We start from the raw sequence: 26314 nt of genomic DNA, 5'->3' as shown, positions 1-26314 counted from the left end.
TGAAACTACATGTACAATGTATGATACATCATCATTTCCCAAAGGAAGTTTTCTCATTAGACTGTCACGTTCCTTCAAGAAATCGTGGAGCACATGTCTATAGCGTGACTTGTAAATGTTTATTACAGTTTAGCAAGATAAAGATACTGACATTGTCATTATAGCTCTTCTGCAAATCTTCCCTTATCTGGATATTTATATTTCCTTCATTATTTGTTGCTCCTTGAAAATGCATGGCTTTTCTTCTTTCTGCACACACTTATTTCTCAGGCCAGATAATCATGGCCGCCATGGCAGATGAGAATAAACTAACCTGAGGAAAGTTCATGATAGATGATGCTTGTTTTTTTTCTTCCAATTGTGGGATAGCCTGCATGTATACGTACATGTACACGTACATGTATGCTTTGAAACCTGTTCTTATTTTGTTATGGTTTATGCTTCATTTGAAGTTGCCAAACAGGCAGCAGTTTACCACTGATAAAACCATTTCAAGTGGAAACATTTCTTATAATCAGTGTTGTTTGCACCAGCTACATGTACTAATAATGTGAATTGGAATACTTTTTTTATGAACTTGGTGGGTGTATGTAGTGAATGTTTTAAGACAATTCCTCTTCAAGTTGCCACAGTGTACGTTGTCATGCTTGTAATCTCAATTTATGAAAGTAAAAACTAGCGCAGGATAGGGCCTGACTTGTAATCCCACTAGATGGAACACCAAGCAGCCAAGCTGTCCTTGTTCATGTTGTAAGTTTTACAGTAGCTCTAATGTAAAACTTTGATTCCTAAATGTTTGCAGAAAAAAACACATCGTTGAGGAAGTGAGGGCTGTGATAGCTGAAAATGAGGAAATTCCTCCCTGACAATTTCACCCTGGTGTATAGAACAGGATATATTTATTATCAATTCAAACCATCAGAATTGTTTTACTTTTACTTGAATGTATTTTTATAGAACATTCATAAATACCTTTTAAGACAGTTTATCAATTCTGATTGGTCGAGAGGGCATTACGTGGGGGTGTTTAAACGGATGATATAACAACAGTAATCAGTGTTTAAACATGGGCGTGACACGCGAGCTTGTTTATTCATTCCTATTGGTCGAGAGCAATGGCTTAACACCTGTGCCACAGCACGCGATACGCGTGGCGCGCACGCCAATTTCCTTAGTTAAGGAGTTTTTATCAGAGGTCCTTACCATTCATAGCTGGAGGGGTGTTTTGTTGAAAGAAATCATTGAACATTTATAATTTTTTGCTTTTTTTGAACCTTTGGACCAAAAAGTTGTGATCGTTTTTTGACTGAAAAGGTATTTGTGAAAGGGAAAAAATGTGCTTGGCCAGTATTAAACACTCTGTTTAAAACAGTTGCAGTCTGGATATAATTACCCTCGCCTCACGCTCGGGTAATTATCGCATCCAGACTGCAACCGGTATTAAACACAGTGTTTATAACTGGCCAAGCACATATTTATTCCCTTAATCAAATTCACATGTGAAGGTTTCAGCTGATTACAGTGTCTCATGTTATTTTCACAAGAATGTAAAATTCATCCAGAAGTAGCGAGGTACATGTAACAGCGGGCACTGACCACAACTCTTGCCACAGCATTTGCAAACGGACACCAACTCTCGTAAATCTAAGAAACGATTATTGCATGAATCGTTTCTCAGATTTGAGTGTTTCCAATCGACAGGGGCATTTCAGACAAAATCATTTTGCATGAACTTGAATGCTTTCTACATTACCATTACCATCTTTAAGTTTTCAGATAGAAATTACAAAATTTTGTTTTGTGGCCATTACCAAAGTACAACCCAACCTTTAACTATGATTGTGACAAACTGTGCAGGTTGATTTATTGTAAAAGAAGACTTGTTGAGATCAGAGTGTGTAAGTGCAGGCAACAGCTGCTGTGTCTTGCCATGCTAGAGGCGAAGATTGAACTGATGCGTGTAGATGATTACAGTTTTTATTTGATTTTTTGGAGTATCTTTACAAAACTTCATCTGACATGTCTTCAAATTTACCAAGTAGTGAAAATGTCTGTGTTTCAGATTATTAACCCCAAACTGGGGCGTAAAATTTTGATAATTGGATTTCCATGTATACGTTAATTCTGCAGCCAGGAGAAGCTGGGAATTTATATCTAAAATATAATTAAATTAAAGGCCACGCAATGCACATTATTATTATTGATAATGCAGTATGCAATATGAAATTGTGCGTGTTGCTTTAAGACATACTTTGATTGCTGCCATACACATAGTTTCATAGGTTGTTGCATCAAGCTAAAAGAACAAAGCATTTGAAGATTATTGAGGAATGTTACATAAACTAGCTTTGTGAATCTGGACTGTCAGTGAAGTCCACTATATATTTGGTTGATACGGAATAAGTTATTTGCGATATTTGAAGGTGTGTAATCGCTGAAGCATTAAAAAAAAGTAAAAGTTTTCAGTAGTGTATAATACAAAGTTGGAGTTGGTGCCTGGCATTGCAAACCCAACTTGGATCCTTACCAGGGGAAATAACCTGGTATGTATAACTCCTAGCTAGCTTAAATTAGCATCGAAAAACAAAGCTCAGCTGGTTGCAAAGGCATGTGTATGAAGGATGTCCTCGGGCATTCCAAAGGGGATTCGCATTGGGGTTGGAGAGTGTATTTCACCTTCATTTTCTTGCTTAAAAATTTTGGAAAACTTGCACCCATGAATGCAAACATCCACAGGGATCCTCTGCCTCAGTGTATGCCTAGTCTCTTTTCTTTAATGTCAGAAAGATTAACATAAAGTACCGAGGGGCGTGGGGTACATCGTGTTTGTGTGTACCTTGGAGGGTAGAATCAGTTTGCCATACCTTAATCACTACCTCGTCGTCGTGGGCCGATTCCCTACATCTTTTGTCAGTGGCTAAAATCCATTATTACTACGTGATTTGATAAGCAGTTCAACAGATTGAGCTTATGGCTTTTTACTCTCGCGGTTCTGTTTGGTGAGGGTGGGGGGGGGGGGGACATGATGCAGTTGCTTGTTTGTACAAAAGTGATGGGTCTGCGTAGGATGGGTAGATGACAAGTAAGTGTCCATGGTCTATTAGAGCATGATAAAGTGGTTTGTTTCAACATGTCATATCCTTCTGCTAGTAATTGTTTTTTTTGGGGGGGGGGGTGGGGGAAATTCACCAATTTGACAATATCTTGCGTTTGACTTTCACAAAGAAATATGAATGTTACTCATGAATTCTCACAACCATGTATTTCCAGGTGCATGTACACACAGTAGATGAGATGCTACACACCAGCAATAGTCCATATAGAAATAAGATTCATTACTGACACAAGTGATTTAAGGTGGAGATGCTGCTTTTTCACATTGTATTTCTATAAATATTTGCAAAGCAAAGCCCCACCTCCCATGCAAACAGACACAATTGTTTGTTCAATGGGTGCAGAGAAAGAGGATGTTTGGTTTTTGCTGTTACTTTTGCTATTAATCAAAGCCCTGTAGAAAAAAAAGTCAATCACAAAATGTTGATGCTGAATGATGCATATGACTTCATGTATTTAAAGACATATAAATGTACCAATGCGCCTTATTTTTGACTGCGCGAGGGCGCTACAAGTACAATTTTTATCACTTCCGGGGGTATTATGCGATTCGCCCTGCACTGATTAATAGGCATTCTTTCATTGTGCCGTATTTTTAATTTCCTTTTTAGAGGTGGATTATATCGGCTTCGTGAAAATTGTAATTGTCCTCGATGGATTAGATGGTTTGTGGTTGTAATGACTGTTCCATTCTTCCACAACTGTTTTGGGTATGAATAAATAACAGCCGGAAATGATCGAGAGTGCCCTTCACGCAGTCAAAAATGTGGCCCATTGGACTTGATGTGACATGCTGTCACTGGCAGTGGGTTAAATTATATCATGGAGCATTTGCTCCATGAACCTATTATTTCATACAATTTGTTGCGCTGCACCTTGTACATTATGCACCACTAGTCCTTGTCCATGCATGCATACCAAAGCATAATGACGATTGATGGTTTTATCAAACAAGCCTAAAAGTATCTATCAAATGATACTAAATGTATCTATCATTAATGCAAAATGGTATGGTCATTATCATAGCGAGGTTCCAAGGGTGTGGCATAAGCAATGGTCAGGACGACTACACATGTAGACTTCAAAATGTTGGTGCCCCTCGGGCCAACAAAATTACCTTCACCATAATTTATATGTACCGTACGTGTACGTGTACGTGTACAGGTGCCCAAGGTGATCATGTGTTACATACTGTACGTGATCATTGCGTTGATTCTAAACAGTAGTGCGAGTGTGGGTCTTGCCCATGCCGGTGGAGATAATTACAGAAAACGTGACTACCAACTAGTTGGAATTAAAGGTCAGTTTCTGTACCGCTTTGGTACATTTATGTAAAATGTTGCAACAAATTAAAATACGCCAAAATGTAAGGTTAACAATTTAATTTTTGTAATCATAAATTCCTATTCCTGGATAAATATTTTGTTTCTTTGAAAAGTGATTGTGTAACCTTGTCAGCTTTATTATGGTGCAGGCATAATTTAAAACCCTCAAACTAGGCACTAATAAGTTGGACAAACGTTACTTTGGTGTGTTGACAGCACAGCACAGTATGACTTAAGCATTTTTCTGTTTGGTTAGAAGGGCTTGTTTTGCAAGTTTTAAGATCAATACGTTTGTGATCAGGAAATCCAGGAAAGTTTCTCCAGGTGGGATGAAACAGGGCTACAGTTTTGAGCCATAATAACAAATTGTGCAGCTGAAGGCTAGTTTCTGTACCAGCTAAAACTTAGTGAGTTTATACAATAAAGAGGAGTGCTGACGAGTGCTATTATTTGACGACATGTTTTGCATTAGGCCTACTGAAGATGTAATTATAGACAGAGCCATCGCACTATCACTATCGAATATAACACAAAACCAAGTTTTTTTTATACTTAATAATCTAATCACGTAATGTTATTACGTTATTTGAGATGACGTAAAAATGGTCACGTTGCCTTGGATTGGGCAATTTGAGCTATAAAAAAATTGCAGAGTTTCCCCTGTGCGAGATATCCAGTCTATTGGAGTATGCATAGTAGTCAACAGGTATACAGAATACAGATCTATATGAGTTTACAACTTTCTAGAATCTATAAAGAATAGTTGTTTAAAACTTGCATTAAATTTTGGGTCAAATCGGCAAAAAATCTGTACTGTAATACCAGTCTTAAAGGGAAATATTTTTTACCCAAACTGAGGTTAACTCATCATGATAATCTAGTTTTGGCCTTGCGTTAGCTAGGGAAATCGAACGAGCATTTAACAATCCAAAAACACAACCCTATTTGGCATCTGGATATTTTCTGAATTAACATTAACAATTTTAATTAACTATTTTTTTTAGTAAATATCTCTTTGAAACCAAAATGTGTATTCATACATTTGCCATTATTGTATATTATTCATTTACACATCATAGTGTTGTATTTTGACTAAGTAATGCTAAACACAAAATGTGTTAAATTACATGTACATCCATTTCACCGTGTATATTTGTAGAAGCTATCGTACCCCGGTTGAAGCTAAACGTTAAGTTATTCAGTACATCTATGTTAATGTTTAACCCGGTCGTTTCCTATTTACAATATTACATCCGAGCCTTGATGTACGTCCCCGGGATTCTGTGTATGCACGACAAATTAAAAAGGGAGGAAAACTGAAAGCATTGCAGTTTGTTTTTCGATGGGCCATTAATCATTTCGCTGTTTTTTTTTTTTCCCCACTGTAAAGAAGGCACTGAGTTAGCAGTTGAATTTGAATTAGTTGTAGTTGCACTTGGATGTCACGAGCTGCAGTATCTTGGGCTCATAATGTTCAGCCATAATGGCTTAAAATATCTAATTAACTACAGCACACAATGCTATTTATTTATTTATTTATTTGTTATTTATTTATTATTTTGGTGATGGAACATAATTTACTGTAAATTATGGTAATTTACAGTAAAAGAAATGCAGTACATACAATTATATATTTTCCATGTGTATATAAAACCTTTTAATTTAAAATCTGAAAGTCACCTGGAAGTGGTATTTTTTCAAAATAAAGCTTTTGTCACTAATATATGTGTTTTGATGAGTGGAATGTGAATAAACAGTTGACTAAGGTTTTACAAAATCAGTTCTTATGTTATTTACAAATTTAAGAGTAGACCCCGACCCGAGAGGGCGCTGTTCGTGACGTCAATCGAGGCAGACTTTGCCTGTAATGCGTAGAGTAAACACAATTGCAAAGTACATGTATGGACCAAGTCGTGAGTTTTGACGTTTCAAAAAAAGATTTTTTGGTTTTTTTCCGGCAATGCCGACCAGGTGTTTTGCTGCTGAATGCAGAAAAACACCTTTTGAAACATACCAACTCACGACTTGGACGTACATGTACTTTGCACGTGTGTTTACTATACGCTTTGCAGGCAAAGTCTGCCTCGATTGACGTCACAAAAGGGGTAGGCGGAGTCAGCCCCCCAAACAACTTGATATATTTTTTAAACATAAAAATGGTGACAAACTATTACTAAAAAAATTGTTTTATTGTTCCTAAGCATATACTCTTATGTTTGAAAGAAAAAAAATTCTATTTCCAGGTGACTTTAAGAAACAGACGGATTTGCCTGGGGCATGTTTGTTCACTTCCTAATTATAGAGGTAGGGTGTTTGCTGTAGAGTATGATAATTGTGTAGCATTTTGTTATCCCACGCATACTGAAAAGTGACAACGGCTGTAGGCGTTGTTGCTTAATTGTTCAGAGTGCAGTGCACACGGAACTCTGACATGTAAATATTGTTGATTATCATTATTGTTAAAGCCATTGGACTTGACTTCCGGAACAGAATTTCTTTTTAAAAGTTCACAGATTTACAAATAACTTACAGGGTTTACAGAAGGTAATGGTGAATGACTTCTCTTGAAATATTATTCCATGAAATGCTTTACTTTTTGAGAAAACATTAAAACAATATCAATTCTCGATATCGGGAATTACGGATTTATTTTAAACACATGTCATCACACGGCGAAACGTGCGGAAACAAGGGTGGGTTTTCGCCTGACTGCGATGACCAATCGAGCCTAAATTTTCACAGGTTTGTTATTTTCTAAATAAGTTGTGATGCACGAAGTGTGGGTCTTGGACAATACTATTTACCGAAAGTGTCCAATGGCTTTAAATGTTATGTGTGTGTGAGTTTGTGGGACTGGAGACAAATTTAAAAACACACTTGTATAGTGTAGTGCATTCTTGTTGGGCTTTTAAAAAACACATGTTTCGTTTTTATATTTTTGGCAAGTTTTTTTATATAAATTGAAATGTTCTGGCTGATCAACACAACATACATACATACATACATACATTCAAGTTTGGAATATTATTAGTAAATGTATGAAATGATCGTCGAACTACAATTCTACAATACATAAAATCGTTTAAATATGTGTAGATGAGCAGTTTTTAAAATATATTTTCAGGCCTTCGCTTCAGGTTTTTGAAAGAAGGTAGCCCATCGGAATAAACTATGCATTTGACTTTCCCCCAGGAAGTTTTAGTAGGAAGTATTTTCATAGTATCTTTCTGATGTATATATAAATGGTGACTACAACCAGTTGAATAGTCAAATAAAGTAGCATTCACACATTTGAGTTATTTAGTTTTCACATTAAAGGCATTGGACACTATTGGTAATTACTCAAAATAATTATTAGCATAAAACTTTACTTGGTAATGAGTAATGGGGAGAGGTTGATGGTATAAAATATTGGGAGAAACGGCTCCCTCTGAAGTGACATAGTTTTCGAGAAAGAAGTATTTTTCCACGAATTTGATTTCGAGACCTCAAGTTTAGAATTTGAGGTCTCGAAATCAAGCATCTGATAAAGCACACAACTTCGTGTGACAATGGTGTTTTTTCTTTCATAGTTATCTCGCAACTCCGACGACCAATCAAGCTCAAATTTTCACAGGTTTGTTATTTTTTGCATATGTTGAGATACACCAAGTGAGAAGACTGGTCTTTGACAATTACCAATAGTGTCCACTGTCTTTAAACGGAAGAAATAGGAAGAAAACAAGTTTTTAGTACCCGCTAGGGCGAATTGAGAAGTGGTGTTTACAGGCCTGTAGCATTTTTTTTACCTGACTAGACAATGTAGGCCAGGCTAGTTTTAAGGGCGAGGCCTGATTTTTGTATATTTTAAAATTTATGTTAAATATGTATACAAGCCATGTCCATGTCATTCTCCAATATGTACAACCCTGCTGTGAGTAATGCAACACACTGAACCTGTAGGTTCATCGCATTAACTCAATCAAAAATTCCAAATTGAGAGCCTGCTGCTAACCTCCGCCTCTTCACACGTAACTTTTGACGATTACAATAATATTTTGTACGCCAATGTACATTGTGTACATTGTAGGAACTACAGTAGTAGCAATGTACAGGGATGTACAATGTGGGTGAAGAGACTCATACATGTACACCGGTTTACTAACTGGTCCCCTGCTAAGCTCTTTAAAGACACTGGACACTATTGGTTATTGTCAAAGACCAGTCTTCTCACTTGGTGTATCTCAACATATGCATAAAATAACAAACCTGTGAAAATTTGAGCTCATTTGTTTGTCGAAGTTGCGAGATAATAATTAAAGAAAAAACATCCTTTGTCAAACGAAGTTGTGTGCTTTCAGATGCTTGACTTCGGGACCTCAAAATCTAATTCTGAGGTCTCAAAATCCAATTCGTGGAAAATTACTTCTTTCTCGAAAACTACGTTACTTCAGAGGGAGCCATTTCTCACAATGTTTTATACTATCAACAGCACTCAATTACTCGTTACCAAGTAAGTTTTTATGCTAACAATTACCAATAGTGTCCACTGTCTTTAAGGAGTCGTTCTTATGGGGTTGTTGTTGTACGTATGTCTTGCCCACGCCTCTGCAACAAGAAGGAAATGTAAAACAGTAAATTCATCACTTCTCTAGTCTGTCTTTTTCATTGGCAGGGTTCATTATTTACACGGGGAGTCCAGGGAAATCGATGAAAAGTTTATTGCATTTTTCAAATTCAATTTAACAGCCAAGCTTCTACTGGAGGCACAAATTGAAAACAATTTTCCCAAGGGCTGAAATATACGTTGTGAAATACTAGCTGTCTCTCTAGGCTGACGATGAGTACATGATACCTGCTCAATTCTTAGATACAATCAACTGTATCTTTAGAAACATACGCTGATTGATGTGTATTTTTTTTTCACTGCTCCAGCTTGTCACTTCTAGATGGTACACAAAGTTGTATTCTTAATGTGAAGAGACTTGACCCGATCTGTATTTTTATTTTAATTTTTTTTTTTTTTACAATAAAAAGATGATGATACACCTGGGGTGCACTTCGTTTATCACATTCAACTGGTTGAACTACTCATAGTGTCCAGTGTAATTAAACCACACATACTGTCCAATGTAACTGAGCTTCTTTCAACTCTTAGGCCTGTATGCTTCGTTTTGAAAGGGCAATGGCACCAAGGTATTTTCTCCTTTAGAAAAAAAAGCCTTGGATGGGCAGCCTATGAGGAAATTGTAAATTTCTACTTTAGCACTTCATCAAGGGCACAAATACATGGAGGCAATTGCCTTCCTTGCCTCTGTGAAGCATCTGGCCTGCACTCTGCCATGTCTGCATATTTATTTTGCTTTCCATGCTTCTGCTGCTTTGGCGCTTTTGTTTTCAGAATATTCTCTTCATGTGTCCACTATTCCAGCTCCACAATTTACATTTCCAAGATACATATACACTCTTTGTACACTATATTTCTCTGTTTTCTTCACTTTCTCTTCCTTTAATACAAAAATTGTTTTATTGGGGGGGGGGGGGTTAATATTTTGGAACGAGGGTAGAGAAATATGGAAAGTCTAATATGCAGTTGTTTAAGTTGTTACGTGAATCAAGAAGATGCTTGTTCTTTTATTGACCTCTGAACTTTAACCTTTGACATAACATTCTTGCATGACAACTTGTCAATAGAGGGCGCTATACAGATGCTACAGGGGGGGGGGGGGAGTGGGCAGGGTGTTCCTTGTTATGGATGATCAATCAGATTGTGTGATGGCTGCCAACTCAGTATGCCTCTCGTCATCTGTGATGCAACTTTAGCAACGATATTTTTATAAGGATGTGTTTTTCAATATGTACATGTATCCTGCACATATAGGTATCATAATTACAAATCACACAAAATATGATACTAGTATATTTGGTTTGCGGTAACACCATGTGTGTATCTACTTGCCAGGTAGAGTTGTTCTCAGGGAACTGTCTTGCTTATTCTACTGCCGCGGAGTAGATAATCGGAGGTTCGGGAGACTTCTCAGTTCTGAAAAGAACTGTCCTGCTTTTTAACTATTACCAGGGCGGATGGTATAGAAATTAGACTGGACTACTACTTATGATACTAGTAGAAATGAAAATGGCCTTGCTCGCTCGAAGATGAAACTCCAGGCTTTTTACATTATACTAGCTGTAGACCTACATCGTGTTACTCATTTCACCTTAGGTTCTAGCATTTAACAAAATGAACCAAAGAATAGAAGTCGGGGCTCCCCCTAGAATTTTTCAAAACTAGGGCAACCTGAAATGAAGGGTCCTCTGAATATTTTTATTTGGTGTTTCTCTTTGGTTTTTAGCCCCACATTACTTTGTAATCTGGGGCCATCTCACAGGTTTTATGTCTATGTTTTTAGTGAATTTGACCTGAAGCCCCCCCCCCCCTCAAAAAAAAAAAAAACCCAAACCCTAAACAAGAATCCAAGGTAAAAAAGACATTGGGGGGGGGGGGGGCTACTTGTGAATGAACAATGAGAGGCCTAAGGAAAACACTTCTGATTCATTTTTTAGGTCACTTAAATATAATAGTACCAGGGGAAGGGGTCCAATGAATAAACAATCCACAAAACACTTTGATCTTGTAAATAAATTTAAAAAAAGGATATGGCTGATAGTTTTGGTGACAACCTGCAGGCGTAAGTGTTGACTCTGACTCCAGTCTGGATGGAGACTTGTCTTAGATTAGTCCACGGGTGAATGGATAGATCTTAATTGTCAAGTAAACTATAATGATCTATAAATCACTATGGTAATGTTATGGCGACTGAAACATCTGATGACGGTTGAGGGTTACAGACACTAGACACCTTTTTTAATTGACAAAGACCAGTATTCTCACTTGTTATGGTGTATATCAAAGTTTGCATAAAATAAGAATAAGAATGTAGGTACAAAAGACTTTTAGATGTTGTTATTATTGGAGGAGAATGCACAGTGTACAGTTGTCATTTCTTTCTCAAAAATAAACTAAAATCCATATCTCAAATTATTTTTGCATTGGTGTGACAGTAACTTTATCAGGAAGAACATTATATGTATATGCTGTGTTTGTTAAAAATGAAACGTAAATTGAGTGTTTTTTTATTTGAATGAAGGCCTATTTGGTAAATATTTAAAAATAAAACACGAGAAAGGTAGAATCTCCCGACAAAGTAACCAAGTAAACTAAAAAAAAAACTAACAAAACTTAAAAGAAACATTTGTTTGGGTTTTATTTCTCATTTCAAAATTGTTTACATGCAGAGCTGTGTAGTGTGCCGTGCCATTTTATTGCCATCAATAAAACCTGAGTTCCATTTGAATAAACAATAATGAAAAACCAAAAACGTTTTACTGGTTTCTGCCTGCCAATGTTCTTCATGATCTACATGTAGTGGGGAAAGAATGCCATCCAATTGTGTATTTGCTTTTATACAAATATTGACTGCTTCGAGTGCTATGGTTAAAACTATGACTCCCGAGGTGATCCCCGGAGCGTTCTATTTTCCCGAGGCGAAGCCGAGGGAAAATAGAACGCTCCGGGGATCACCGAGGGAGTCATAGTTTTTAACCATTGCACGAGTAAAAGCAGTCAATATTTGTTTTATAACACCCCAAACATTTCTAAATACTGTACTATTAAGTTACAGACCTGAATGCTACAATCCACGGACGACGCGAATACAGATTGCAAACACTTTCACTTACTGTGTTGCATGTAGTGTCGTGCAATCCGAAATGGTTACAGACTATTAATTTATCATCCTCGTACACGCAACGGACGTCTGGGTACTGCACACCGTGTGCTAGTCTGTCGGACTAGCGCACGGCGCCGTGTGCTAGTCTTCGGACTAGCGCATGGCAAACGGACGCACTATCACATGGCCGTCGTCTAGCAAAACTAAGACATGTCGTGTGACGCGCTCTTAACAAATGAGCAGGCAGAACACTTGCAAGGGGTGTTATAATACTGCTTAAAAGTACTGAGTCTGAAATAGTAACATTTCTAACAATTGACCTTAATGAATATTTTATACACGTCAACTAAACACACAAAAAATATCAAATATCGGTATGTCATGAAAGTATGACTTCATCATTCAATGAAGTGCCGACATCAAGTTTGATTTCATTGTTAATCAATTTCAATCATGGTCATGATAGTAACTGAAAACAAAATTGAAAATCACCCACGTTCGTTCATTCGTACAGACATATTACAAAACTTACTGTGGTGTGACCTGACCATGAGTGATTTTACACAGTTGATTTCTAATGCAGGATTTCTTTGAGGTGATCTTGTAGGCATGGTTTGTTTGGGTTTGGTAATGACGTCAATTGGACTGGCCCCAAGTTTAAAGGTTTAAATATGCTGGTCTTTGTGTAGTGGAGAAGGGCATTGGTTTCAACCTTACATTACATTTTACACATAAACATAATCTTATACAATCATCATTATCAGAAACCAACTACACATTGGTATGTATGTACTCATGCAAACTTCCGCACCATACAATGTACGTTCTACCTCCATGATTAGACTGTGATGCTTTATATGTTAAATGATTAAAGCTGGATTTTGCAAAGCTGTTTTGACAAATTGTTCCCCTTTGTAATATTCTAAGCAGCTGTTATAATGCTCTGTTTATACATTTATAAGTACATTATAGAGCAGAACACAACAAAAGACCATTTGGATGAAGTCAGTGTAAACCTTTGTTGTGGGACGATAGTATTTGAACAACAATTGAGTGTATACTAAATAAACGGTCATACAAGTGCGTTCACATATCAATGCTGTAGGATAAACATATATGTTTGTTATTATTTACATACTTTTTGGAGCATTAATCCAGAGTTATTTGACATTGTTATATTCAGTAAATGAGATAAGGCAGAGCATAGTGAAACAACTTTCACTTATCAGCTATAAATCACACAATACATTGTTCATTGTATGTGACAGAAAATTTCAATTCTGCCAACTGTGGGAAAGAGTGTGTTCAAACAAATGTAATCAAACACTCAAGAAACATTTGTAAACATGTGCGTTTGTTGAATGAATTTTGGCAAAATCATGTAACATAGTATATTATCAGACGTTCAGTATCAAGGAACTTGACAACATTGACACTGATACATGAGTCGGTAGAATACATACTCAGCTTTGGGAAAACCTATCCCAGGAGAACAATTGTACTAAGCATCTGAATCGAAGTATCTTCCAAGATTGTGTTTGCTCCAATCATGTTAAATGGTTTCCATGTCATTGAATGAGACAGCCAATCAGACACTTTCACAACAGAGTGAATATTAGTGTTCCTACTTGCAACCCATGATTAAAGTCGATAGCTACAGAGTAATCTGATCAAAAAGGTGTGGGTCAGAGGTCAAAGGGCAAGGAGAGAACCAAAGTAAACAATCTTGTGTTTTATGGAGATTGCACTGTCCAATTCTTATCAACTTTTGATATAGAAAGAGGGTGTACATCTCAAACTTGTTCTGCTGTTACTTTTATAACTCTTGAATTTGTGTGGAAATTATGACAACAAAAGTTTCCTGTATGACCAGTGTGCAGCATCCTGCCTGCCCGAAATGCTGGAAAGGTCACTCCGTTTGTAACCAAAGGTTACATCCAATATAATAGTTTCTAGAATAAACAGGACTGTCTGTTTTTGTTGTTAACATGCTACATACACATTGTTTGTGTATCTAAACTTTACTAACAGGATGCCAGCGTGGCAAATGTGGGGTTCAATGTGTGATTTTAACCTCAGGGCTCAGTTAAGCATTTTTTATATCAGGTGGAATTGTTAGTCAAATGTTATTGTAGGCAATTGGAGTTTACACATCCTTGCAGGGTTCTGCCCTTCACTTCAATAGGAGCCTAATTGTTGAATGTAAGTCCACTAGACATCTTCATTCATCCATCATCCAGATCTTCATTGTTATTGGTAATGGTCATCCCCCTTGGCACGCAGTTCTTGGGGGGATAGATCCTTTTATCATACTGGCCCTTACCTTTCGGAATCAGCTCCCACTTAGAATACATAGCCTTATCTACCCGTAGTAATTTAAACTTGCTCGCAAAACCCACCTCTTCCAGTACAGTATAGTTTGGCTCATTGTTTTTGTATTGATATAGTTGTAAATAAATGCTGTTTTTGAAATTTTGCTATATTATTATTTTCTAGTTTGTATTTTGTTCAGGGCTATGAGCATCAAAACTTGATGGCTACTGGCCTGTGATTAGTGTTCTTCTTATCGTCATTATTATTGATTATTGATTATTGTATTTTCTCTAATCCTATGTTTGGTTATTTAATTTCTATGGCGATAATGTGTTTATTATTATAATTGTAAAGTCTAAAATTCAGTGACATTCAACGATTCTTCCCCATGAGAAGCTGAGGAGGTCATACTAGAGCTTTGTAGAGTGCCCTGGGAGTCTGAGACACAGGTGCCCATAACTAATGTCCTAGACGGTCCTTCATCAGTCAATGTTAAATTACCCCATTATCATTATCCCTACTGACTAGTCACTAATTATTTTAAGTCTGAACGATGTTCTTTTTATTCTAAAATGACAGTTAGAGAGATCAGTGATCAGCGACGCTTTTTTACTGTGGTTTTGTTGGGTGATTTTGGAAGCCTGTTTTACTATAATTTACTAATATTTTATTTTTCATATCATCAAGGTAATTTGTTAAGTGTATTAAACTTCCTCCTTGGCTGTTCTCTCCCCAGAACCGAGATGTTCTTAACAGCGTGGCCCAAGAGAGTATTATCACTGCTGTGGCACCCCTGCTGGAAAACAACCAGCCTTCGCCGGAGATTTGTGCATTCTTCAGCAAGCACTGCCGCAACTCTCCTCGATCCAGAGTGGTACTAGAGATGTTTACGCCAGTCATTCATCGAATCCTAAAGCATAACATGGTATGGCCTCAAAGTGTTTTTAACCTGCCTTGACCTTTAAGTTATTATGGATGTCAGGCCTGATACTTTGTTCCTGTACGAGCAGGGCTAATGTTCTTATGGAACCCTTTAGTGATCATTCATTTTCGGTATTATCTTCACAAAATGCCATTGTTAATGTACATTTCTTAAATCAAATTTTTACTTTAAATCGAGAAATCATTTCTGTTTCTTGATTTGGATTTTATAAGTATACTTAAATTGAAATGATAAATATTTTAAACAGTCAGATTGGGAATAGTCAACTTTAAAATAGGGGAACTTGAAACAACACATTTTAATTAGCGATTCCTTTTGAGCTGTAAGGCCACACCATACTAGATGTTTAATATTGATGCGATCCTTCCCGCTATAATCACTTCCAGTTGTAATTATCTCCACACTGAACACTCCAGGTGGAGACTTATAATATTAAGATTGACAGCCCTGGCTCCGATTTCACAAAGCGCTCAAAATCAGCCAGAGATGAGTTTGCCTCATCACCATAGTGAGTTGCGAGGTGACATCACATTATTGCTTAGCAATTAAGATTGATTCATTGGCAAACTAAACTTCATTATGAGATGATTCTGTGCACTTTGGGCAATCATGCCAAGGCCCAACGCCAATTACTATACACATGGTAGGGTTAACTTTGCATAAATCTCACCGTTGGATGGCTTGCGGAAGGGTTGAGATTCATAGGTTTAAAACGTAATGGTTATTCTAATGAAACCTGAAATACACATTGTGTACATTGATGGTATTAGTAATATACGATTTTCAAAAGTACTGTTGAGAGTTTTACATGTATTGACTATACATGTTGTGTTTTGGAGCCATGTGGACCATCCATGTTCATGTCCAAACCTATACTGCGATTTTCTTTTGTGCGTCAAAAAAATCTAAATATAATATTTATGATTATAGCACTCATATTTGTCACTCAGTGACTCCTAAGGACCTTCAACATTCCCTTTTTTTCCTGTCGGGTGTTGTGGAGCTACGTTTCCATGTAATGGTTTGTTAGGTGCTGTGGCGTAAAAATATGCAGCCAATCAAACCATGAACACTGCACCGTCTCTTTTGACAAATGGACGGGGTTATTTTGCTTGCATAAAACAACACAGAGTACCTCCGGCTTAACATCCCATCCACAGGACGCAGCAATAGTAAGGAAGCAAGTTTAACAACCGAGACCCAAACCCACACTCTTACATATTAAAGTACATATTTTGTACAGTGCAACATAAATTTAACTTCCATGAGAAATAAATGTCCTCATTAGTCATGCAAAAGCCTGTCTGCATCCAGGAGGCTTCAAACATTACGTGCTTGTAGAATCAAGAGTAACACATGTACTAGCACTTCAGTCAATATAAGTAGGATTTGATACTTTGCAGGGTGGAAGTATAGATGGATTGCAACAGACGTCATCGGCCGCCATATTTGATGAATTGTGCATGCTGAAAGAGCTACCATTGGCCGAGAGTCACGCGCAGCGCGTACACGCGTGCACTTTTCCATTATTTGACATAATTTGACAAAGATGGTGGTCAATGACGCGTTTTGCCACCCATCTTTAACTTATAAAAGAGGTTTGAAGGAAGACCATGTGAATATATCTTTTGAGTTGAGTTGGTTCGTAAAAGAACCACTGGTTGACAACTCAACATTTCGATCAGTATGCTCTGATCGTCTCTTTATAGCTCATGAGCATCTAATGAATTCAGTTTGGGTTTTACCCTTGTTTTTTTTACCTGTACAGGACTTTGGCAAAAATCCACGACTGCAAGGATTTGTACGTGACTTTATTTTGGCGTTGTACAGCAAGAACGACAAGGAGCAGGCTTTGCAGTCATTCATTAACATGTTAGTATAAAACTTTCATGCTTTGAGAAGCAGTTGTTTGTAGTTCTTTTTTTGTTGGTTTATTTTGTTGTCGTGCTCCTGTTTGTGTTATTGGTTTTGTTATCGTCTTTCAAAATTGCAAGTGAAACAACAAGCACCGTAACATCCAAGGGGAAACAGCTACCACCATGTCCATTAAACAGCGCCATGCATGGCTATCAAACTAAAAACATAACACTGACTACCATTACATCGTTCTTTCATCTCTATGGTATCAAAGATTATGTACATGTTTACCAAGTTGAACACAATTGCTCAAAACTGAAAGGTTTTGACAGAACACTGCTGTTGTATGTTTTGTACACATGCTTGGAGTTTCATCTATGAAAGGGCAGGGTCATTTTCATTTTGCAAGGGGCACTTCTATTGGAAAATCTTAAAGTCACTGGGAAGTGCATCAAGGCCAAGACCAGGGCCAATAATGGAGACCATGGTCTGTGTGGCCTGGGTGTAATTCCAGGCCTGGTATTGATTATGGGTTATCATGGGTTGAGAAACCCAAGGAAGGGTACACCATACAAAACATATCCATGGAAAAAACACAACACAATAGCTGATTCTATTTTAGGCAACTTTTCTATAAAGCTTGCCTCCAAAAATACCGTACATGTTTTTCTTCATGTCGCTAATGGTAGTTCAGTTTTGACAACTGGCTTGTCATAAATCATTTACATGTCGGATGTTTTGATACAAATAATGGATATGAGATGAGAAAGGTCATCAATTATCACATACTTGTAAGATACTGGTATATATTTTATTTTACATGAGAATAGCTGGATCAGCATAATAAATAAACAAATATTTGAGAAGAATGCGTCATAGGATTAATTTTGACATTTGATACCTTCATTTTTTTTCTGAATCAAGGAATGGTTACCAGGCTTTTAAAACCATGAAAAAGTGTCATTGTCAGCACATGCTGACAGAAACTTCAAAATTTCCACTGTTTTAACCACATTGGTTGTCTCAATGCATGTACATGTACATGTTTGCCATGACATACCAATAATAATATTTAAGTCTTATATCGCGTATTACAAACTTTCAGAGAGGTTATTGCAGTGATGAATTCTGAGACCCAATTATGTAGCACCTTATAAGGGTTTACAAGTTGCTTTTGCACATTCAGCAGCCATAGCTAGGAACACCGAGGCGAGCCCCTTCTCTTTTAGAAACTGCAGTGGGTTCTTTTTACATGCGTTACACAACACGTGGGACCAACGGCTTTACGCCCCATCTGAAGGACGATGCAATGGCTAAGTGTCTTGACACAAGTGTTACGGCAGGTGATTTGAACCAACACTCTGCTGATCAGAAACATCAGAGTTTGAATTCGGTGCTATTAATCGCTCGGCCACGACACGATATCCTAAGCTGGACCATGCCACACATCATGGAGGGGTGTCTATATCAGCATTGGACAATAACTGATTCGGTTAAAAGGGGGCAGGGCATCCATTTTTTGTGTCTACAAATGATAAAAACGGTGTGTCAATTGTCAATGGAAGATGAAACCTAACTTTAAAACTTAAGTTTATTGGGCAAACAAATAAGCTTGGCTTATTATTAACCCAGGTATTATCCGGAAATTCTAAGAACACACAATGCATTTAGATGAAAACAAATTGGAATAAATGCAAAAACAAACTCTTAACCTTAGGAAGAAACTGACAACAAACCAGAGGGACGCTGCAACCAAACAGGTCCCAGGCTGCAAGGCGAGAGAAGGATTGACCGATTCCTTGTACAAATATTATCATCACAGTTTCCGCGGTGATTCCTTAATGGAAGAGTTAAACCTTGTTCAAGAGTACTTGGGTATTGTTTAGATGCATTCATCATGTCATGTCATATTGCAAGATGCCAAAGTACCCCCATGATTTTCTTTGACATTGAATCATCATTCAGCCTGAGGGTTGTTTGTTAGATAAACCGACCCACATTATTTGAAGCTTGGATGTTAAAGATAAAAGTCAAGTCAACCAGTAATAATGACCCCTTTGGTTAAAATAGTTCAAACAGCGCCCTCACAGAGGTAAAAAGAAGACGCATCATTCTTTGACAGTTACGCCTGCACTTGTGAAATACCTGACGAAGACCTTGGGGGGGGGGGGGTTTATGAAAAGAAACCTTGCCTGATAAAATACAGCTTTGTTGCCATTGGCAGCATGCCATATCGATACGTCTCTTTACTAACCCCTTGAAAGGGAACACTTAAAATCAACTCTGATTGGTAAACAAAAGTGAATGCTTTGCGGACACGCTTATTTAAAACTTCTGAGTGCTCATAGACTAATTGTTAGGCACTTTGTTTTTATACATAATGTATTTCTAATGAATTCTGTTTTAGGTGGTCACCCTTAAATACAGTTAGACGTATCACAATATCAAAAAAGGAAAGAAGGTGGGCCAATTGCTATAAGCCTTGATCCGTTTTTGTTTTGACATCACATCTTGCGAAGTCTTTAACACAGAGTGGATCAACCACAGGCAGGACTTATTAAAATATCCAATGAATTTTGTTATTTTAATAATAATAATAAAGTCAAACTTCCAGTAGTTAATCAAGCAAGGTGTTCTGGGAAAAAGAACTGGCGCGATGAGATCAGACACCACTGGGAATGAGGTTGAATAGTAGGTTATGCTTAACGTTCTGCTCAAAGAATACAGATAGGTGACTAGGCGAGTTACTGACAGTTATAATTGGAGCATAAAACATTCTGCATTTGCATCATCAGACCCCAACCATTATGGCATACTAAATATAGGTTGACACGTACTGTAGATGTACATATGTAATTACAAGTAAGTAGGTTAATTATACATCAAAACTCATTACTTAACTCAAACATTACTCTATGGTACAGCATAAAGACAGGTTCAAGTTGGTGGATCTTGTTCTGAGAAGTGGGGCAATTAGTCTGGTTGGAGTGGATGGATTGTTTGACATGATGTTTAATGATGAGATAGTGGGCAGTAGAGAATGAGGGAAGTAAGTTGTAAACACTATGTACAGAGGATGTTGTCCCTGAAAGTGCATCAGCACAGGAGAAACTGATAATAATAATAGTCAGGCAACTAAGTGAGGGGATGTGGACACTCCGCCCAAGCACCTGCTTCTTATTACATAAGCTTTGCATTTTTGGTAGGAACCATTCCCCAACACACATTATGGCGTCCATCTTGGATTTTAAAGATGGCCGCCATGAGAAAAATCACCAATATAATAATTTCACTGCATACTATGTATGTTGTAGATACCAGGGAAGTCGTTTTTGCTATGTTTCAACATACAGTCATTGCGCAATGGACTGTTTTTGTTTGCTTTGTTTTCTACCTGATTTCATTTACAATGAAATGAAGAAAAGGTGAACAACGAGGAGGCAGACAAATTGAAAATGAGGGAACATGAGAGAAACAATGTTTGTGGAGGCAGCTTAGACCTTAAAGGAACACGTTGCCTTGAATCGGACGAGTTGGAAAGCGTCTGTAACCGGTTTTAATAAAATGCATACGGGTAGAAAGATGTTGTTGATCCACACAAACAGGCCTCGAAATTGCACGGTTGTCCTTTTACCTCGTCGACTAACACGGTCGGCCATTTATGGGAGTCAAATTGTGACTCCCATAAAAGGCCGACCGTGTTAGTTCGCTCAGTAAAAGGAAAACCACGCAATTTCGAGGCAAATTTGTGTGGATCATTGTATTATACTTTTAAAACATCTTTCCAACCATATGCATTTTAAAACAAACGGTTATAAACGCTTTTTATAGACCAACTCGACCGATCCAAGGCAACGTGTTCCTTTAAGTCTTTTTAAATACATGGGTACTGATATTTAGAGCCAATACACTCAGCAAGTCTCTTTTTTGCCTAAGGTCCTGACCTACATTGTGATATTCTAATATTTGAAGTATTTAGGTCAACATGGATAAATCATGCCCTCGATTAGAATATTTGAAAATAACTTGTCAAATATGTCTGACCAATATATTAAAAATGTAAGAAAGAGTGAAACATCAGTATGACTTAAGCCATAACCCAATGACTTATAACATTGCAATATCACATTTTATCCATCAATGATAATATGCTTTATCAGGGCAAACGAGATGTATGTGTGGCCACCCGCACGCTACATCACTACATGTATGTTTGCTGCCCATGGCTTATAAATTTACAAATGTATGCAATGGTAATGGCCAAGTTTGTTGATGTCACAAGTACACTGGTATAGAAGAAGCCAGGTAATTGCCAAGTTTGTTGTGGTTGTGTCACTAGTACAATGGTATACATAAATAGAAGAAGCCAGGTAATGGCAAAATTTGTCGTGGTTGTGGCACGTGTACTTTGGTATAGAATAAGCCAGGTATGGCCAGTGTTTTTTGTGGATGTGTCACGTGTACATAAAGGAAGCCAGGCAATAGCCAAACAAGGGGGTCATTTGTACCCCAAGCAATTAGTGTCTTTTTCGGCAACCTTCCCAATTTTGTTTTGGCAATAGAACAGTTTTCAGAGGCTGTGGCAATAAATCAAAATATAAATTGTCTGCTGGTTTTATTTGTATCTGAGTATAATACAGAGTCATCACTACAGAAATAACCGCTGCATGACTGCAAATCATTCCTATTAATTCACTTTATTCCACATGACATCCCAATGATGGTGAATGTTTAGGGGTATTTTGTTGTCATATGAATCCCATAACGCAAGCCTCAACATGTACTTTGAGAAAAGGGTTGTGGCAGATATTTACGTTCCGTGCAGCATTTGATATGATGCATTATTGCCTAAAATATTAGATTGCAATAGTGCTTGAAGAGAATTTGCATTTTTGTTTGGTACATGCACCCTAATTATTGAACTACATGAATGTATTTGTTATCAGTTGGGCAAATCATTGGAATACCTGAGAAATGTTTTGTCTGAAGAGCTGCAAGCTGTTTTCAAATCATATCTGTTGGCTTGCTCTTCAAGCAAATCTAAATCCTTGATTCTGATTGAACGATGCTTAGTGTGATATTAACATATTATTCATGGTCTATATTACACCCACTTCTAAGGCGTTGCTCTAACTATGGGTAAAGTTTTCTACATGATGAACTATTGTTGGTGCTTGTGGAATATGGAAAACTTTAGGCTTCTGCATCCCATATCCAGCAAAGCCCGAAGGCAGAGTTGGAATTAGAAACAAAATCTCCATATTTGTACACATTCGACCTGCACCTAATTAATTCTTTACAGGAAAAGGTTGCCTGTCTATTTTTTTTTTTTTTTGGTTTTGAGGCATTGCATGGTGAGGTAAATGTATATTTGGATTGTGGTTACATCATATGAATATTGACTTTGCCACAAAGATTTTGTTCTTTGATAATTGTCTTGCTATTTATTGTACTGCCATGGAGTAGATTTCGGAATTTGAGAGACTACTTGGTTCTGAAAAAAAAAGAACTGTCCCGCTTTAATATTAACTGCTATATCTGGGCAGAAATTGGCCAGGAGTAAATGTACTTTCGCTTAGTGGATCAAGGGTACTTCTCATTATTAACTTCACTGGCGGGGAATGAGTTCTTAATTGGTCTCAACGCTTCGGCTAGCCTGCTTTTGTGTTTGTAAAATACTAATGGCCATGCAACCATTTACACATAGCATATATTGAGGGGGAACTTAGACTAATTACCGTCTGAACATTCAAATACATACTATCTATGAAACTACATGTACATGTATAACCAGATTATGCAGCTACGCTCTGCTGCACTGCTGCTGCACTGTATGTGCGTCACACTTTAGATTCATACCAATAACTCAAAGTTATCCCTAAACTGCTTATCCAGCCCTTTTTAAATGAAGAGTAACAAGTAGTTTAGTTTAATTGTTATGCAAATAAACATCATGTCAATGTATGTGATTCATGTGACCATTAACCGGGTGTACTGTATTACATCTCATGGTAATGCATCTTTCCTGTCAGCAAAATTTAAAAATTTATGAGCGTACGGATTGATCCATCCAATCAAAATTAATTGATCAGGTTGTATTTTTTTTACACAATTTAGTGGTTTATTCAGAAATAAATTGGATATTTGAGTTGCCCTCAGCAGGTGAATATAGATGATGCATTTATGACTGAGGCAAGGTACATTTCCCGGAGGCTCTTAGTTTGATTGTATCAAATAAAAGGTTTCATTTTTAATATGGTACATGTAGATATCATGATCTTCTTTCTTATTAAAGCCATTGGATACTTAAAGCCATTGGACCCTTTCGGTAAACAGTATTGTCCAAGGCCCACACTTCGTGTATCACAACTTCTATATCAAATAACAAACCTGTGAACATTTGGGCTTAATCGGTCATCGGAGTCGGGAGAAAATAACGGGAAAACCCACCCTTGTATCCGCGCGTTTCGCCGTGTCATGACATGTGTTTCAAATAAATTCGTAATTCTCGTTAACGAGAATTGATATTGTTTTACTGTTTTCTCAAAAAGTAAAGCATTTCATGGAATAATATTTCAAGAGAAGTCTTTCACCACTACCTTCTGTAAACCCTAAAAGCTATTTGAAAATCTGTGAACTTTTTTTTTTTTTTCAGTACCGAAAGGGTCCAATGGCTTTAAGGTACATGTAAACAGTATTGTCCAAAGGCCCACACTTCATGTATGACAACTTGTTTATATAAAAATAACAAACCTGTGAAAATTTAGGTTCAATCGGTCATCAGAGTCGGGAGAAAATAACGGGAAAACCCACCCTTGTTTACGTACGTTTCGCCGTGTCATGACATGTGTTTAAAATAAATCCGTAAATATCGATATCGAGAATTGATAATTCTTTTAATGTTTTCTCAAAAAGTAAAGCATTTCATGGAATAATATTTCAAGAGAAGTCTTTCACCATTACCTTCTATAAATCCTGTTATTTGTAAATCTGTGAACTTTTATCTTTTTTTTGTTCCGAAAGTGTATAATGGCTTTAAGCATAACAAGCGAAGGCAGAAATGTGGGTGTAGTTTTGGTTTCACCAAGTATGGGTGATCATGTGATGTTGAATGAGCTTTATGATTGGCTGTCGGCCATGGTGTTGTTGCCATAAAGTGTTTAAAACATCCCACTTGATCTATAGCAGGATATTGGATTGGAGTCAATTACATTGTGATGTATCTGGCATCCCTGGCATTAAAGGCAAAAACCTTTGGTAATTGTCAAAGACAAGTCTTCTCACTTAGTTTATCTCAACATACAGACATATGCATAAAATATCAAATCTGTGAAAATTTGAACTCAATTGGTCGACAAGAACAATGGAAGTAAAAACACCCTTGTCGCACAAGTTGTGTGCTTTTAGATGCTTGATATAGAGACCTCAGCTGTGGTCTCGAATACAACTCAAATATTTTAGTGAGAAATTATTTCTTTCTCAAAAAGTACATGTGTACATTACTTCAGAGGGAGCCATGTCTGATTGTTGTACTATCAACAGCTCTCCATTGCTTGGTATCAATTAAGTTTTGATGCTAAATATTATTTTGAGTAATTACCAAATAGTGTCCAGTGCCTTTAATGGTGTTTTGTACAGGGTAAAAAGAAAAAACATATTAGAGCAAGCGTAACTCTTAAAAAGGTACATAGGGTCATATCTTGGTCATGACCAACAAGAATTTTGTTTATGCCAAAGCCCACTTTTTATAAAGATGGTAATGATAAGAAAGCATCTTGCAATTTAGTTTTTTGTGTAAAGTGTCCTGTTTAAAAAAAAAAAAGTATTACCAAAAATTCAGTTCCAAAGCTTGCCTTCAAAAATGTCTGTGGTGTCCATTAAAATGCTGCCCTCATTACCGGCAGAGGTTGTATCCTTTGTCTTTGTGCTAAACGTGGCTGAACCTGACGTTTTTTGATGAAAACATACATTTGTTTTCGCTGTTGACAATTAGGCCCTTTATTCAACTGAAACTTGCACAATTGACTTTCATTTTATCTTTCATGATAATGTTGCCTATAAATCAGCATTACATTGACAAAAAAATAAACAAATGAACCAGTCCTTTTATATCAAGATATGTAGTTTTGGAGCGTTTGCAAAAATATATATTTTAAGTTCTCTTAATTAATGTATGTTTTTGATATTTTTTAGTGATTTCAAACTGCATCACACATCATTCAATGTTCAAAGAATAGTTATGCAAGATTTTACAGAACCAATATGCACTCTAAATTAAGAAGATTACAATTCTGTTTGTAAGGTTGATAAATTATAGCTTCAGTTATTTTTAAAAACGAAAGTGCCTGCTCATCAACTGTTTTGTTACTTTGCTTATTATTTTCAGCAACAATGCACGTCATAACAAACTTCAAAATAACTTAATTGACTCAGACTTTAAGTTGGATCAACAATTAATATCCTGCTCATCATTGTGTTGACGTTGATTTATGTGCACAATAACCAAATTAGATGGCAGGTTGCAGGAGACTGGAAAGGGTGGTTCAATATTTGGTCATCAGCAAATGATTGCCAGTAGCTCAGAATTCTGAATATAATTGAAATATCCTGTAGCAGCTTATTGAAGATGACTCCACCCCCTTCCCTACAGAACTAAAATTCTAAAATATTTAATGAGTATCAAAAGCATATGAATTTATACGAATAGAACATAATATTTGTAACTGCTGACTAAACCTTCTTCAGACTGAACAATTCTAGCTATATTTCATGTACATGTATACAATTGCAGCCATTAGTGTTCATTTTACAGTTGATTTAAACACAAAAGTGAAACCATATTTTCCACTACATATCTTCAAGAATACTCTTTAGGGGGACAACTATATTCTGAGGGACGCTTTGTTGTCTGTCTTTAAAGGTTGCAATCATTCCCACTGGAAATTTCAGCCTTTAGTAGTTTTGTTCACATGTATTATATTTATTGAGGTAGATACAGATCCACTCCTATTTTGACCAAACTATCTGAAGGATGAACATCTGTGAAGCAAAAA

The 26314-nt window shown here is 36.9% G+C and overlaps 1 protein-coding gene across 1 annotated transcript in view; it reads left to right on the top strand.

Annotated features, from left to right (window-relative positions):
- The window catches only part of LOC139934669 (C-Maf-inducing protein-like), a 101207-nt gene that overhangs the window by 29384 nt on the left and 45509 nt on the right, over positions 1-26314 (top strand). Inside the window, exons 5-6 of the mRNA XM_071929013.1 lie at positions 15198-15386; positions 17173-17276. Of these exons, the coding sequence (XP_071785114.1) occupies positions 15198-15386; positions 17173-17276 (293 nt within the window). The remainder of the gene's footprint in view (positions 1-15197; positions 15387-17172; positions 17277-26314) is intronic.

This window comes from Asterias amurensis, chromosome 3 (genome assembly GCF_032118995.1).
Source record: "Asterias amurensis chromosome 3, ASM3211899v1".
Taxonomy (NCBI): domain Eukaryota; kingdom Metazoa; phylum Echinodermata; class Asteroidea; order Forcipulatida; family Asteriidae; genus Asterias; species Asterias amurensis.
The sequence above is the reverse complement of the archived record's forward strand: the minus strand, read 5'-3'. Positions and strand labels throughout refer to the sequence as shown.